Source organism: Dicentrarchus labrax, unplaced genomic scaffold (genome assembly GCF_905237075.1).
Source record: "Dicentrarchus labrax unplaced genomic scaffold, dlabrax2021, whole genome shotgun sequence".
Classification (NCBI taxonomy): domain Eukaryota; kingdom Metazoa; phylum Chordata; class Actinopteri; family Moronidae; genus Dicentrarchus; species Dicentrarchus labrax.
The window spans coordinates 30,885,610-30,901,602 of record NW_026136711.1 but is presented as its reverse complement, the minus strand read 5'-3'; the positions used below and the strand labels follow the sequence as shown (position 1 = coordinate 30,901,602).

The window sequence follows — 15,993 nt, the reverse complement described above, 5'->3', positions numbered from 1 at the left end:
AAGTAAAGAGACTGGGGACACATCGTCCAAACGATGTTCAAATAACACAAAAGGACAAAAGACAAAATCGCAGGTTTGGACTGCCTAACGGCAAGTGTAGCTAAGGACTCACTTGTCTGCTTCCCATTCTTGGTTTTTGGAGGAGACCCAGCTTGGACCCAACAAGGAATTCTTTATTTGAAACATTTTTTCAAATAAATTAAGAAATATAAATACAGCTCAATCACACTGGAAATAGCATGAATTTTGTGGGGCACACGGGCCCTGCGGGGGTCAGACTATCAGATTGTTTCCAGTGTCCCTGATACTCTATCATAGTTCTTCAGATAACAGGGTTTTATCTAAGTTATTTTTTTGGCCTTTTATTGCCTTTATTGAGAGTGACAGCCAAAGATAGACAAGAAAGGGGGGGCAGAGAGAGAGGGGATGACACACAGGGATTTGATGAATTTAATCTGAAATCATGTTGATTTAATTCTTTATTACTTTTAGAATAATAGTGAAAAGTAGTTAATCAGAACATAATCAGTACATTTACAAAACTCTTCTGCTTTCACATTCATAGTAACTTACAAGTTCAAAATTAAGACTGAATCTAAAGAAGTAATATCTCTGCTTACGCAGTGCAAACCTAAATAATAACTAAAACAACAATCATAATAAACATCATCAACTAAACCACAAATAAACCAAAGAATATATATTGATTCCTTAAAATAAGTCCTGTTCCTCTAAAAATACACTAAAAGTATAGTTTGATCAATAAAGGCCGATATTAGTTTATCACAGATGTATTAACGTGTCTCCTCTTTATTTTTCAAATGTTTTATATCCCACCATATATATTTGTCACAATCGTTCATTTAAAATACAAACATATTGTTTAAAAAATTTAAATATCAGTTCTCTACTACATCCATACATACTGTAACCTCATTACCACTGTAAGGAAGAACATTATCATAATCATGCTTTTTACTCTACAAGTATTATCATCAACATCTTCTGAGAAATTAGAAAAAGCGAAACAATACAAAACAAAATCAGTAACATTTGTTTTTCATTTAACACTATCAGAATTTAAACTAATGCTCATAATGTCCCAGTATCATGGTTCTGCTCTATTCATTCAGATATTTGACCTGTGTTCAAAATCGTGTGGACAATGAACAAAAAACTCAAACAATTTGAAAATTCATTAAAAAATATTCTGTTTTAACTCCTAGAACATTTACAGTATCACTAATATGTCACATAACAGCATTTCTGAGTAAACTTACTTCACCAGAAATAAGAACATACAGGATGCTCAGCTAATAATGAAAAACAGGCATTGAGCCTGTTACTGAGACTGTTCCACTTTTACAGAGATTGTCAGTGGTAATATCTTCAGTGGGAGTTTGTTCCCAGTGGTAACAACTGGAAACAGTCTCTCAGTGAAAGTGTGTTTGAAGGTGTGTATGTGTGTATTAGTATCAAGATCAGAAAATGACAGTTTTCCTTTTTCAAAGTCCAGATGAACTCTGATCCTCTGCAGCTTCTTCACTGGGAGAACTTTAGGTGGAAGTGGTGGGGAATTTGCTGTGTATTTTCCATCAAGGAAACATAATTCCCAGTATCCAGACGGTATTTGTCCCTTTCTCCGGACAGACTCCTGTAACACACCTAGGGTCCAAACAACATCATTTTCAACCTCAGCATCCCAGCTGTGAGTCCCTGAGTTGAAGCCTTCAGAGCTCAGGACACAGTGGTGCATCTCAATCCTCTCTGGGTTTTCCGGAAGCTTCTGTCTCTCTCCACGTTTCACACTGGTCAGATCTTCAGACAGGATGAGTTCTGGGTTGGCAGTGTTTGGATCCAGAATCACAGGAGTGTAGGAGACCATCTCCTTCATCTTGTTCCAGATGTTGAAGGTCAGGTTGCCCAGGTGTTTGGCCACGTCTATGAGAGCTCCTGAGCCCAGCTGTGGATCCTCCAGCAGGGGTCGATGCTGGACTCTTTTCATTGCAGCCTTGTAGTTCTGCAGGAATGAGACGTCTTCAGCTCTCAGCTCCTCCTCTGTGGCTCTGATTGTGTCTGAAAGAGCTGCTATCTCTCTGCTCAGAGCCTCCATCTGCTCCTTCATCATCTTACTCTTCTGCTCCTCTTCCTCCCTGAGAGCAGTGATCCTGGCTTCCTCTTCCTCTTCTAGAAACTGATGAAGCTTCTTAAACTGCTCCTTAATCTTCCTCTCTGTGTGTTCGGCCTGGACCTTAATGTGTTCTGCTGTTTGATCAAAGTTCCCTTTAACTTGTTCAAATAGCTTCAGTTTCTCTTTAAAGGGCTTCAGGACTTTCTGGAGCTCCTCTCTCTGATCCTGTGCAGCTTCATCAACAGGTCTGAATCTGTGGTTGTTGTGTGTCCTTGAATCTCTGCAGACGAGACACACTGGCTGCTGATGGTCCAGACAGAAGAGTTTGAGTTTCTCAGAGTGTTGACTGCAGACAGCCTCAGAGCCTGCTGAAGCTCTCTGATCTCTCTCCAGTAAGAAGGCCTCACACAGGTTCTTTAATACCAGGTTACAAGGTGGATTGCTCAACAAAGGTATTTTCTTACACAGTGGACACTCCTTTATAGGTTTCTCTGTCCACCATGTCTGCACACAGTCTTTACAGAAGCTGTGGCTACATGACAGAACAACAGGATCTTTAAAGATGTCCTGGCAGACCGGACAGGAGAGATTTTTTTCTGAATGAGAAGACATTTTTCTCTGAGTGAAACTGAAAACACAGCCGGAAGACAGAGACGTTCCTCTGACAATAAAGCTTTACTTTCACTTTGAGTCTTAAACTCCTGTTTATATTGTGGAATCAGCAGCAGGTTGAAGTGGAAGTATCCCAGTGCTCCAGTATTTCTGCTTTCTGTCCTTTGCTCTCAGCTTTGTTACTTTTCTGAAGTGGCATAAACAGGTGTGGCAGCTGTGTGCTCTCTTTTATTGTCGGATGATTCAGACACAAACCGTTACTTCTTGGCTCCAAACCAGCTGTTTATTCTGATAAGACCAGAATCATATTTGGTCTCTCAAAGCAGTCAACTTTGTGGCATGAAGCTCCAGAAAAATCCTAAAACAAAAAAAGATATGAATCAGCTTGCTAAGTGTTGGTTAGCAAGTTAACTACACCACAAGGATTTCTTATGAAGCTGGCACAGACAACGTGGTGAGCTCAACAAATTACTTGACAAAAAATGACTCTACAACAGATTACCCACAACCAAACTCACCACAACGCATTTTATGTGTAAATTACAACATACAACATGCTGAAAATACAATTTGACCAACAACAACAAAGTTATTATTATATATAAGTATTTTAAAAGAGCTGATTACAGCTCTACCTACCTCAGGTACAGGAAGCAGCAGGCTGGCACCAGGATGTGGGGTGCACACCTCAGGTCTGCAGGGGCCCAGCAGAGGCGTGTCACACACAACACACCACTCCCAGTAGAAAACTAATAATTAATAATACATTCTTAATAAATACAATTATAAAGTTATGGCAAATAATAGCTGATATTGGCAAGTGGAGTCATTAACTCTGCCACATAATCAATAACATGTAAACAGCATTTAACACATGATTGTTCTTTATAATATATTAAGACTTAATTATTTTCACTCATAACATTATGACTTTATTTTAATGATATCATGGCTTTAATTTTCAAAACATACCCACTTTATTTTTGAATATATGACTTTAATATCGAAACATTTTTTTTTCTTGTATGACTTTATTCTCAAAAGATTATCAAATATACATATTTGATAATCTTTTGATTTTATATATACATACTGTATATCTATATGTATACGTATGACGTGTTTGTTTTTTAATCTCCTGACATGGTCCCTGATACTCCATCATAGTTCTTCAAATCACAGGGTTTTATCTAATCTTCACAATCTCTGGACACATTTTGATCTGAAACATTTTGATTTTATTCTTTATTAGTTTTAGAATCATAGTTAAAAGTAGTTTATCAGAACATAATCAATAATGTACAGATTACATTAACAAAACTGAGCCGCATTAACATAGTAACTTACAATGAACCAACATTAAACCTGAATCTGGAATCTTCACAATGTAGAAAGAAGTAAATCCTTTGACGTCTGTGCAGAATTAAATAGAAATTATAGAAGCAAAATAATAGAAATTATCAACTGAACCACAAATAAGCCACAGAGTATATTTTTTGCTTACAAAGAGTCATATTCCTCTCCCAAAAAAGACAATATAGTTAAACCAATAAAGTGTGAGGCTGATATAATAAAGCAGTTTTGAATAGATTTGAATAGGGTTTTTTTTACAGTCATATCAGTATCTAGAATGACCTCTACTACATACAAACAGTATTTTACATACTAATCTCATTATCTTATCATTATTGTAATGAAGAACATCATCTCCATCATGCTTTCTCCTCCACAAATATCATCATCAACATCTTCTTAAAAATTAGAAAACAATACAAGTAACATAATAATTATATGAGGGATATTCACCCTGTGTGGAAAACCTGTGGTCACACAAACAAAAAGTCAATTTCAAATTTCATACAATATTTTTTTGTTTCATAAACACTCAACAAAATATAGCATGCCAATGCATTTGGAAATCAGGCCACCTCCTTTTAATGCTGGGACTGTTCTACTGTTACAGAGACCATCAGTGGTAACATCTTCATTGGGAGATCATTTGTGGTGCTGATGTGGAGAAACAGTCTCTCAGTGAAAGTGTGTGTGAAGGTGTGTATGTGTGTGTTAGTATCAAGATCAAAGAATGACAGTTTTCCTCTTTCAAAGTCCAGATGAACTCTGATCCTCCAGAGTTTCTTCACTGGGAGAACTTTGTGTGGAAGTGGTGGAGAAACGGCTGTGTATTTTCCATCAAGGAGACATATTTCCCAGTATCCAGACATTATTTGTCCTTTTCTCTGGACAGACTCCTGTAACAAACCTAGGGCCCAAAATGTATCAACCCCATCAACCTCAACATCCCAGCTGTGAGTCCCTGAGTTGAAGCCTTCAGAGCTCAGGACACATGGGTGCTTCTCAATCCTCTCTGGGTTTCCAGGAAGCTTCTGTTTCTCTCCCTGTCTCACACTGGTCAGATCATCAGACAGGATGAGTTCTGGGTTGGATGTGTTTGGATCCAGAATCACGGAAGTGTAGGAGACCATCTCCTTCATCTTGTTCCAGATGTTGAAGGTCAGGTTTCCCAGGTGTTTGGCCACGTCTATCAGAGCTCCTGAGCCCAGCTGTGGATCCTCCAGCAGGGGGCGCTGCTGGACTCTTTTCATTGCAGCCTTGTAGTTCTGCAGGAATGAGATGTCTTCAGCTCTCAGCTCCTCCTCTGTGGCTCTGATTGTGGCTGAAAGAGCTGCTATCTCTCTGCTCAGAGCTTCAATCTGCTCCTTCATCTTCTGACTCTTCTGCACCTCTTCCTCCCTCAGAGAAATGATCCTGGCCTCCTCTTCGTCTTGTAGAAACTGGTGAAGCTTTTTAAACTGCTCCTTAATCTGCCTCTCTGTGTGTTCGGCCTGGACCTTAACGTGTTCTGCTGTTTGATCACAGTTTCCTTTAACTTGTTCAAAGAGCCTAAGTTTGTCTTTAAAGGGCTTTAGTGTTTTCTGGAGTTCCTCTCTGTGATCCCGTGCAAATTCATGAATTGGTCTGAATCTGTGGTTGTTGTGCATTCTTGAATCTCTGCAGACGAGACAAACTGGCTGCTGATGGTCCAGACAGAAGAGTTTGAGTTTCTCAGAGTGCAGACTGCAGACAGCTTCAGACCCTGCTGAAGCTCTCTGATCTCTCTCCAGTAAGAATGCCTCACACAGGTTCTTTAATGCCAGATTACAAGGTGGATCACTTCTTGATGATCTTCTCTTACAAATTGGACAGTCCTGTGTAGGTTTCTCTCTCCACCATGTCTGCAGACAGTCTTTACAGAAGCTGTGGCTACATGACAGAACAACAGGGTCTCTAAAGATGTCCTGGCAGACCGGACAGGAGAGATTATTTTCTGATTCAGAAGACATTTATATTCTCTGAGTGAAGCTGAAAACACAGCAGGCAAAATAATAAAAGCAGAAGTCAGAAAGTCATCAAGAAAGTTTCCATAAAGTTACTTTCACTTCGAGTCGTAGCTCCTCTAAATTTTCTTTTTATATTCAGAAGCTGGTTGAAGTAAAATCCAGTGCTCCACTGATCCCAGTGTTACAACTGTTTTGTTCTTTCTGTGGTCCGTCTCTGCAGAAGTCCTGAGTTTGTTCTGGTGGTGAATGTTGAACACACTGGACCCAAAGTGCTGCAGTGTAACACATTTAGCAAACACACCCATCTGGTGCACGTGACCACACTTTAAGTGTGTTTATGTGTGTATGTGGGCTTGTTTTACTATATTTGTGGGGTCCAAGACCCGGGGGCTGCCTGTACTTGTGGGGTCTGACAGCTTTGTGGGGACCATAATGCCCCAAAAGATTAAAGGCCTGTTTTATAGTTAAGATTAGGGTTTTGGATTAGGGCTAGCAGTGATTATTAAGTTCTGATGTTGAATACCCAAAGGCAAAAAGATATCACACACACACACACACACACAGACAGATTTTCAGGACAAAATTGTGACTAATCAAAATTTTACCACTTTATTTTTGCCATGTCAAACAAACATGCTAATGTTGTTTGACTTTGGTTTGGCACCACAAACAAAGTACTAGGAGGTTGCGTCCTGTCACAGATCTACTTGTAATAGTTATGGTTAGAATAAGATTCTAAAGCAGCGTTTCCGAAACTTTTGAGTGTACCAACTTTTTAAAATGACAAACCATGACCCAATACAGTGAGAAGAATGAACGTTTCTGAGCATTGTTACTGCTATTTCTGCATCACGTCATATTTTCTTGAAGAGGTTAAGCAGCCATTTTGAAGAGATATACGTCTGGTTGTTGTTGCGGCTGTGGCTCAGAGGAAGGTTGTAGGTTCGATCCCCGGCTCCTCCCGCCACATGTCGAAGTATCCTTGAGCAAGATACTGAACCCTGAATTGCTCCCAATGCTGTGAATGTGTATGAATGCGTTAGTTTCAGTTCGATGGACTTTGCCATCGTTGAGTGAATGTGTGTGAAAGAGTGAATGTGGCATGTAGTGTAAAAGCTCTTCGAGTGGTCGGAAGACTAGAAAGGCATTATACAAGTACAGGTCCATTTACCATTACCCCTCTCGACAGTAATAGCTAGTAAATGTCTGCCATTCTGTTTGGTCAAATGTGGTCTCACGGTTAACATTGAACGCGCTGGGCACACAATGCAGCAGTGTCACATGACTCGTCATCAGATACAAACGCTGGAATGAGGAACACACATAGGACACACACCAATCAGGTGTATGCAACCACGCCCTGCAGATCCACTGTGTTACATTTAGGAGGATCTGTTGGGAGAATAATATCCATAGGTATGTTTTCATTAGTGTATAATCACCTGAAAATAAGAATCTTTGTGTTTTTGTTACTTTAGAAAGAACTGTTTTTATCTACAGACAGAGCGGGTCCTCTTTTATGAAGTCTGCCAAGTTGAACCACCATGTTTCTACGGTAGTTCAGAAGGGACAAACGAAACACTGGCTCTAGATAGGACCTTACATTGTAGTGTCTCCTACAAGCTTACAAGGTGAATAGAAGTGCCCTCTACAGCGGTCCAATGTGCATACATAAAAAAAAACCTTTGAATATTATATTAATTTTATTCCAACAGATCTTCCAAAATGTTACACACTGGACCCTTAAATAAATTGCCCACAAACATTCAGCTTACTTCCTAGTTTGCAAAGAAATGCTGTAGTTGTGATGTCAGCTATAGAAGCAGGAGAGTTGTGAGTAGTGCTGTTTGGAGCCTGTGTGCTGTCTCTGGGAAAACGTACCGTTGATGTTTTTAATAGTTTATTATTTTTTTTAATAGTTTTTGTCACTAATGGAACTCTATGGCACTGAGGAATGAGATATAATAGGCATTGGATACACAGACAGTACAGGAGATCAACTGTTGGTTTGGGTTTGGTTCCAGATGTTGAAGGTCAAGTTGCCCAGGTGTTTGGCCTCGTCTATCAGAGCTCCTGAGACCAGCTGTGGATCCTTAAGCAGGGGGCGCTGCTGGACTCTTTTTACTGCAGCCTTGAAGTTCTGCAGGAATGAGACGTCTTCAGCTCTGGCTACATGACAGAACAACAGGATCTTTAAAGATGTCCTGGCAAACCGGACGGGAGAGATTATTTTCTGATTTCAAAGACATTTATATTCTCTGAGTGAAGCTGAAAACACAGCTGGCAAAAGAATGAAAGCAGAAGTCAGTCAACCAAGAAAATTTACATAACGTTACTTTCACTTTCAGTCGTAGCTCCTCTAAATCTTCTATTTATAATTTGCAGCAGGTTGAAGTAAAATTCCAGTCATAGTGTTACCAGTGTATTTCCTTCTTTCTGTGGTCCTTTTTGCATAAATTTTGGTCTGTTGGTGAATGTTGAACACAATGAAAACAAAGTACTGCAGTGTCATGTGAGTCACATGATTTACTTCCCACACATATATATATAATCCTACTTCATCCCTAGAAACATTTGAGGTGTCTTTTTCTATCTCAGATTTTTTTCATTGTCCCTAATACTCCATCGTAGTTCTTCAGATCACAGGGTTTTAACTCATGCTCAAAATATCTGGACACATTTTAATCTGAAACCATGTTGATTTAATTCTTTATTATTTTTAGAATAATAGCGAAAAGTAGTTAATCAGAACATAATCAGTACATTTACAAAACTCATCTTCTTTCACATTCTTAGTAACTCACAAGTTCAAAATTAAGCCTGAATCTAAATAAGTAATATATCTGCTTACACAGTGCAAACTTAAATAATAACTAAAAAACAAAATAATAAAACATTATGAACTAAACCACAAAAAAGCCAAAGAATATATATCGATTCCTTGAAATAAGTCATGTTCCTCTAAAAATACACTAAAAGTAGAGTTTGACTAATAAAGGCCGATATTAGTTTATCACACATGTATCAAAATGTCTCTCTTTTTTTTTTTATTATTGTAAATCCCACTAAATATATATATTCGTCACAATTCTTTCATTTAAATTGCAAATATATTGTTTTAAAACTTAAAATATCAGTACTCTACTTCATCCATACATACTGTAACCTCATCATCAATATAAGGAAGAACATTATCACCATCATGCTTTTTACTCCATAAGTATCATCATCAACATCTTCTGAGAAATTAGAAAAAGCAAAACAATACAAAACAAAATCAGTAACATTTGTTTTTCATTTAACACTATCAGAATTTAAACTAATGCTCATAATGTCTTAGTATCATGGTTCTCTTCTATTCATTCAGATATTTGACCTCTGTTCAAAATCATGTGGACAATGAACAAAAAACTCAAACAATTTGAAAATTCATAAAAGATTTTTCTGTTTTAACTCCTAGAACATTTACAGTATCACTAATATGTCACATAACAGCATTTCTGAGTAAACTTACTTCACCAGAAATAAGAACATACAGGATGCTCAGCTAATAATGAAAAACAGGCATTGAGCCAGTTAATACTGAGACTGTTCCACTTTTACAGAGATTGTCAGTGGTAATATCTTCATTGGGAGTTTATTCCAGGTACCAATGTATGGAAACAGTCTCTCAGTGAAAGTATGTGTGAAGGTGTGTATGTGTGTGTTAGTATCAAGATCAGAAAATGACAGTTTTCCTCTTTCAAAGTCCAGATGAACTCTGACCCTCTGGAGCTTCTTCACTGGGAGAACTTTACGTGGAAGTGGTGGAGAAACTGCTGTGTATTTTCCATCAAGGAGACATATTTCAGAGTATCCAGACGGTATTTGTTCCTTTCTCAGGACAGACTCCTTTAACACACCTAGGGCCCAAAAATCATAATTTCTAACCTCAACATCCCAGCTGTGAGTGCCTGAGTTGAAGCCTTCCGAGATCAGGACACAGCGGTGCTTCTCAATCCTCTCTGGGTTGTCAGGAAACTTCTGTCTCTCTCCACAGCTCACACTGGTCAGATCTTCAGACAGGATGAGTTCTGGGTTGGCCGTGTTTGGATCCAGAATCACAGGAGTGTAGGAGACCATCTCCTTCATCTTGTTCCAGATGTTGAAGGTCAGGTTGCCCAGATGTTTGGCCACATCTATCAGAGCTCCTGAAACCAGCTGTGGATCCTCCAGCAGGGGGCGATGCTGGACTCTTTTCACTGCAGCCTTGTAGTTCTGCAGGAATGAGATGTCTTCAGCTCTCAGCTCCTCCTCTGTGGCTCTGATTGTGTCTGAAAGAGCTGCTATCTCTCTGCTCAGAGCCTCAATCTGCTTCATCATCATCTGACTCTTCTGCTTCTCTTCCTCCCTCAGAGCAGTGATCCTGGCCTCCTCTTCCTCTCGTAGAAACTGATGAAGCTTTTTAAACTGCTCCTTAATCTGCCTCTCTGTGTGTTCGGCCTGGACCTTAATGTGTTCTGCTGTTTGATCACAGTTTCCTTTAACTTGTTCAAACAGCTTCACTTTCTCTTGAAAGGGCTTCAGGACTTTCTGGAGCTCCTCTCTGTGCTCCTCTGCAGCTTCATTAATGGGTCTGAATCTGTGGTTGCTGTGTATTCTTGAATCTCTGCAGACGACACAAACTGGCTGCTGATGGTCCAGACAGAAGAGTTTGAGTTTCTCAGAGTGCAGACTGCAGAGAGCCTCAGATCCTGCTGAAGCTCTCTGATCTCTCTCCAGTAAGAAGGCCTCACACAGGTTCTTTAATACCAGGTTACAAGGTGGATCACTCAACAAAGGTATTTTCTTACAAAGTGGGCACTCGTGTACTATTTTCTCTGTCCACCATGTCTGCAGACAGTCTTTACAGAAGCTGTGGCTACATGACAGAACAACAGGATCTTTAAAGATGTCATGACAGACCGGACAAGAAAGATCCTTTTCTGATTGAGAAGACATTTTTCTCTGAGTGAAGCTGAAAACAAGGCAGTCAGAGACGTTGATCAGACAAGAAAGGTGAACGTTTTACTTTCACTTTGAGTCCGTAGTTTCCTCCAAAACTCCTGTTTATATTGTGAATCAGTCACAGGTTGCAGTGGCAGTATTCCAGTATTCAAGTAATCCCAGTGTTCCCAATGTTCCCAATGTTCCCAGTAGTCCCTCTTTTTGGTGACCTTTCTCTGCAGAATTCTTGAGTTTGGTCTCACGGTTAACATTGAACGCGCTGGGCACACAATGCAGCAGTGTCACATGACTCGTCATCAGATATAAACACTGGAATGATAAATACACATAGCACACACACCCATCAGGTGTATGCAACCCCGCCTTAAAGATCCACTGTGTTACATTTAGGAGGATCTGTTGGGAGAATAATATCCATAGGTATGTTTTCATTAGTGTATAATCACCTGAAAATAAGAATCTTTGTGTTTTTGTTATTTTAGAAAGAACTGTTTTTATCTACAGACAGAGCGGGTCTTCTTTTACGGAGTCCGCCAAGTTGAACCACCATGTTTCTACGGTAGTTCAGAAGGGACAAACCAAACACTGGCTCCAGATAGGACCTTACATTGTAGTGTCTCCTACAAGCTTACAAGGCAAATGGTATTCAGTCACTAAATCCTACACACCGGTCCTTTAAATGAATGCCTGTTGAAGGCCTCACACAGGTTCTTTAATGCCATGTTACAAGGTGAATCACTCTATGATGATCTTCTCTTACTGGACAGTCCTGTGTAGGTTTCCCTCTCCACCATGTCTGCAGACAGTCTTTACAGAAGTTGTGGCTACATGACAGAACAACAGGATCTTTAAAGATGTCCTGGCAAACCGGACGGGAGAGATTATTTTCTGATTTCAAAGACATTTATATTCTCTGAGTGAAGCTGAAAACACAGCTGGCAAAAGAATGAAAGCAGAAGTCAGTCAACCAAGAAAATTTCCATAACTTTACTTTCACTTTCAGTCGTAGCTCCTCTAAATCTTCTATTTATAATTTGCTGCAGGTTGAAGTAAAATTCCAGTCATAGTGTTACCAGTGTATTTCCTTCTTTCTGTGGTCCTTTTTGTGTAAGTTTTGGTCTGTTGGTGAATGTTGAACACAATGAAAACAAAGTACTGCAGTGTCATGTGACTCACATGATTTACTTCCCACACATATATATATAATCCTACTTCATCCCTAGAAACATTTGAGGTGTCTTTTTCTATCTCAGATTTTTTTCATTGTCCCTGATACTCCATCGTAGTTCTTCAGATCACAGGGTTTTAACTCATGCTCAAAATATCTGGACACATTTTAATCTGAAACCATGTTGATTTAATTCTTTATTATTTTTAGAATAATAGTGAAAAGTAGTTAATCAGAACATAAACAGTACATTTACAAAACTAATCTGCTTTCACATTCATAGTAACTCACAAGTTCAAAATTAAGCCTGAATCTAAATAAGTAATATATCTGCTTACACAGTGCAAACTTAAATAATAACTAAAAAACAAAATAATAAAACATTATGAACTAAACCACAAAAAAGCCAAAGAATATATATTGATTCCTTAAAATAAGTCTTGTTCCTCTAAAAATAGTTTATCACAGATGTATCAACATGTCTCCTCTTTATTTTTCAAATATTGTAAATCCCACTAGATATATATATTCGTCACAATTCTTTCATTTAAATTGAAAATATATTGTGTCAAAAATTAAAATATCAGTACTCTACTTCATCCATACATACTGTAACCTCATCATCACTATAAGGAAGAACATTATCACCATCATGCTTTTTACTCCATAAGTATCATCATCAACATCTTCTGAGAAATTAGAAAAAGCAAAACAATACAAAACAAAATCAGTAACATTTGTTTTTCATTTAACACTATCAGAATTTAAACTAATGCTCATAATGTCTTAGTATCATGGTTCTCCTCTATTCATTCAGATATTTGACCTCTGTTCAAAAACATGTGGACAATGAACAAAAAACTCAAACAATTTGAAAATTCATAAAAGATTTTTCTGTTTTAACTCCTAGAACATTTACAGTATCACTAATATGTCACATAACAGCATTTCTGAGTAAACTTACTTCACCAGAAATAAGAACATACAGGATGCTCTGCTAATAATGAAAAACAGGCATTGAGCCTATTAATCCTGAGACTGTTCCACTTTTACAGAGATTGTCAGTGGTAATATCTTCATTGGGAGTTTATTCCAGGTACCAATGTATGGAAACAGTCTCTCAGTGAAAGTGTGTGTGAAGGTGTGTATGTGTGTGTTAGTATCAAGATCATAAAATGACAGTTTTCCTCTTTCAAAGTCCAGATGAACTCTGATCCTCTGGAGCTTCTTCACTGGGAGAACTTTATGTGGAAGTGGTGGAGAAACTGCTGTGTATTTTCCATCAAGGAGGCATATTTCAGAGTATGCAGACTGTATTTGTCCCTTTCTCTGGACAGACTCCTTAAACACACCTAGGGCCCAAAATGTATCATCCCCATCAACCTCAACATCCCAGCTGTGAGTCCCTGAGTTAAAGCCTTCAGAGCTCATGACACAGCGGTGCATCTCAATCCTTTCTGGGTTGTCAGGAAGCTTCTGTCTTTCTCCACAGCTTATACTGGTCAGATCTTCAGACAGGATGAGTTCTGGGTTGGCAGTGTTTGGATCCAGAATCACAGGAGTGTAGGAGACCATCTCCTTCATCTTGTTCCAGATGTTGAAGGTCAGGTTGCCCAGATGTTTGGCCACATCTATCAGCGCTCCTGAGACCAGCTGTGGATCCTCCAGCAGGGGCCGCTGCTGGACTCTTTTCACTGCAGCCTTGTAGTTCTGCAGGAATGAGACGTCTTCAGCTCTCATCTCCTCCTCTGTGGCTCTGATTGTGTCTGAAAGAGCTGCTATCTCTCTGCTCAGAGCCTCAGTTTTCTCCCTCATCACTTTACTTTTTTGCTTTTCGTCGCTCTTCAGAGCAGAGATCCTGGCCTCCTCTTCCTCTTCTAGAAACTGGTGAAGCTTTTTAAACTGCTCATTAATCTGCCTCTCTGTGTGTCTGGCCTGGACCTTAATGTGTTTTGTTGTCTGATCAAAGTTTCCTTGAATTTCTCTTAAGAGCTTTCGTTTCTCCAGGAAGGGCTTCAGGACTTTCTGGAGCTCCTCTCTGTGCTCCTGTGCAGCTTCATTAATGGGTCTGAATCTGTGGTTGCTGTGTAATCTTGAATCTCTGCAGACGACACAAACTGGCTGCTGATGGTCCAGACAGAAGAGTTTGAGTTTCTCAGAGTGCAGACTGCAGAGAGCCTCAGATCCTGCTGAAGCTCTCTTATCTCTCTCCAGTAAGAAGGCCTCACACTGGTTCTTTAAAGCCAGGTTACAAGGTGGATAACTCATTGATGATCTTCTCCTACAAACTGGACAGTCCTGAGTAGGTTTCTCTCTCCACCATCTCTGCAGACAGTCTTTACAGAAGCTGTGGCTACATGACAGAACAACAGGATCTTTAAAGATGTCATGACAGACCGGACAGGAGAGATCCTTTTCTGATTCAGAAGACATTTATATTCTCTGAGTGAAGTTGAAAACACAGCAGGCAAAAGAATAAAAGCAGAAGTCAGTCAATCAAGAAAAGTTACTTTCACTTTAAGTCGTAGCTCTTCTAAATCTTCTGTTTGTAAAGTGGAATCTGCAGCAGGTTGATGTAAAATCCAGTGCTCCACTAATCCCGGTGTTACCAGTGTTTCGTTCCTGTGATCCGTTTTTGCAGAAGTCCTGAGTTTGTTCTGGTGGTGAATGTTGAACACACTGGACACAAAGTGCTGCAGTGTCATGTGACTCACATGATTTGATGCCCACAACTGTAGAATGAGGAACACATATAGCGCATGCACCCATCTGGTGCACTTGACCACGCCTTAGTTTGCATGTGTTATTGGCTATCGGTGCATTTCCTCTCCATTTTGAAACAGCAGCCTTCGCCATCATAATGACTGCTGAATGTAGCTGTTGTTATCTGTCACTGTCACCAGTCACCGGTCATTATCAGGAACTACGTGTGAAAAAAATAATTTACAAACATTTGGCTGGTGGTTGGTGCTCATTTTGTGCCCTGACTGTCATTGAGGATGTTCAGCATGGAAACAGTGTCCGATAACTAATCTACATTCTCAGAGAGAGAAACAGCACAGAAGAGAGCAAAGGAAAATGCACCGTAAAGTTTTGTAAAGCTACTTGATTTTTAACATCAAATGCAAACATTATTCCCCAAATCAGGACCTTTGCAAGCTAGATGACATTTAAATTCCATCCCTCAGTTATGTTCTATGTTGGGAAAAAATGAAAAGTAATCCTGCAAACCCACTACACAACAGTTATAGCGACCTCGAAAAGTGGCCGACTGGCTGTTGATGACATTACAGTGCCGTTCCTTATGGTAAGATATCCCAGTAAATTTACATACATAATACATTTACTAATCTTTATTGTAAGGGAGAACGTAATCATCTTGCTATCTCCACCAGTATCACCTTCTTCTTATACTTTTTCCCCCCATTATTGCCAGTTGACACATTTCACATTTTACTTTTTCTCAGAGTCATAACTTAAAGCAGAAAAGTTGTAACAATAAGAAAAATTCAGTATTCTTAAAAAAAAGTCAATGTACGGACTAAAACATTCTTAATATTTGAGTGCTACTGATCTTTATTGCTTTGTCTTGAAGTTATTAGCCTAATTCTGGCCCATCCCGACTCTGTCTGGCTTCGTTTTGCCCTGATTGACTCTGCCTTGCTATTTTTAGCATTGTTGGTCCTGTCTTGCTCTGTTTTGCCCAGTTGCCCTGTTATTAGCCCCGTTTGTGCCCTGTCTGGCATCGTTTGAGTCTG

At 39.3% G+C, this 15,993-nt stretch overlaps 2 protein-coding genes across 4 annotated transcripts; both read right to left on the bottom strand.

The window, feature by feature from the left end:
- Positions 1-466: 466 nt before the first annotated feature.
- LOC127371251 (E3 ubiquitin-protein ligase TRIM35-like) lies at positions 467-6,334 on the bottom strand. Its single transcript, XM_051413965.1, has 2 exons — positions 5,269-6,334; positions 467-1,927 (listed from the first exon to the last, which is right to left on the bottom strand). The coding sequence occupies exons 1-2, from the start codon at positions 6,082-6,084 to the stop codon at positions 1,343-1,345; spliced, it is 1,401 nt and encodes a 466-aa protein (XP_051269925.1). The 5' UTR covers positions 6,085-6,334; the 3' UTR covers positions 467-1,342.
- LOC127371247 (E3 ubiquitin-protein ligase TRIM39-like) lies at positions 3,959-15,021 on the bottom strand. 3 transcript variants are annotated; one of them, XM_051413962.1, is made up of 2 exons: positions 13,588-15,015; positions 3,959-5,003 (listed from the first exon to the last, which is right to left on the bottom strand). In XM_051413962.1, exons 1-2 carry the CDS (start codon positions 14,666-14,668, stop codon positions 4,678-4,680), a joined length of 1,407 nt encoding a protein of 468 aa, XP_051269922.1. In that variant the 5' UTR covers positions 14,669-15,015; the 3' UTR covers positions 3,959-4,677. The 3 variants fall into 3 exon arrangements, with proteins under 3 accessions (XP_051269922.1, XP_051269923.1, XP_051269921.1); XM_051413963.1 differs by lacking the exon at positions 3,959-5,003 and adding an exon at positions 8,631-10,236 and having other exon boundaries at positions 13,844-15,021; XM_051413961.1 differs by lacking the exon at positions 3,959-5,003 and adding an exon at positions 8,633-9,727 and having other exon boundaries at positions 13,332-15,012.
- Between the last annotated feature and the right edge of the window lie 972 nt (positions 15,022-15,993).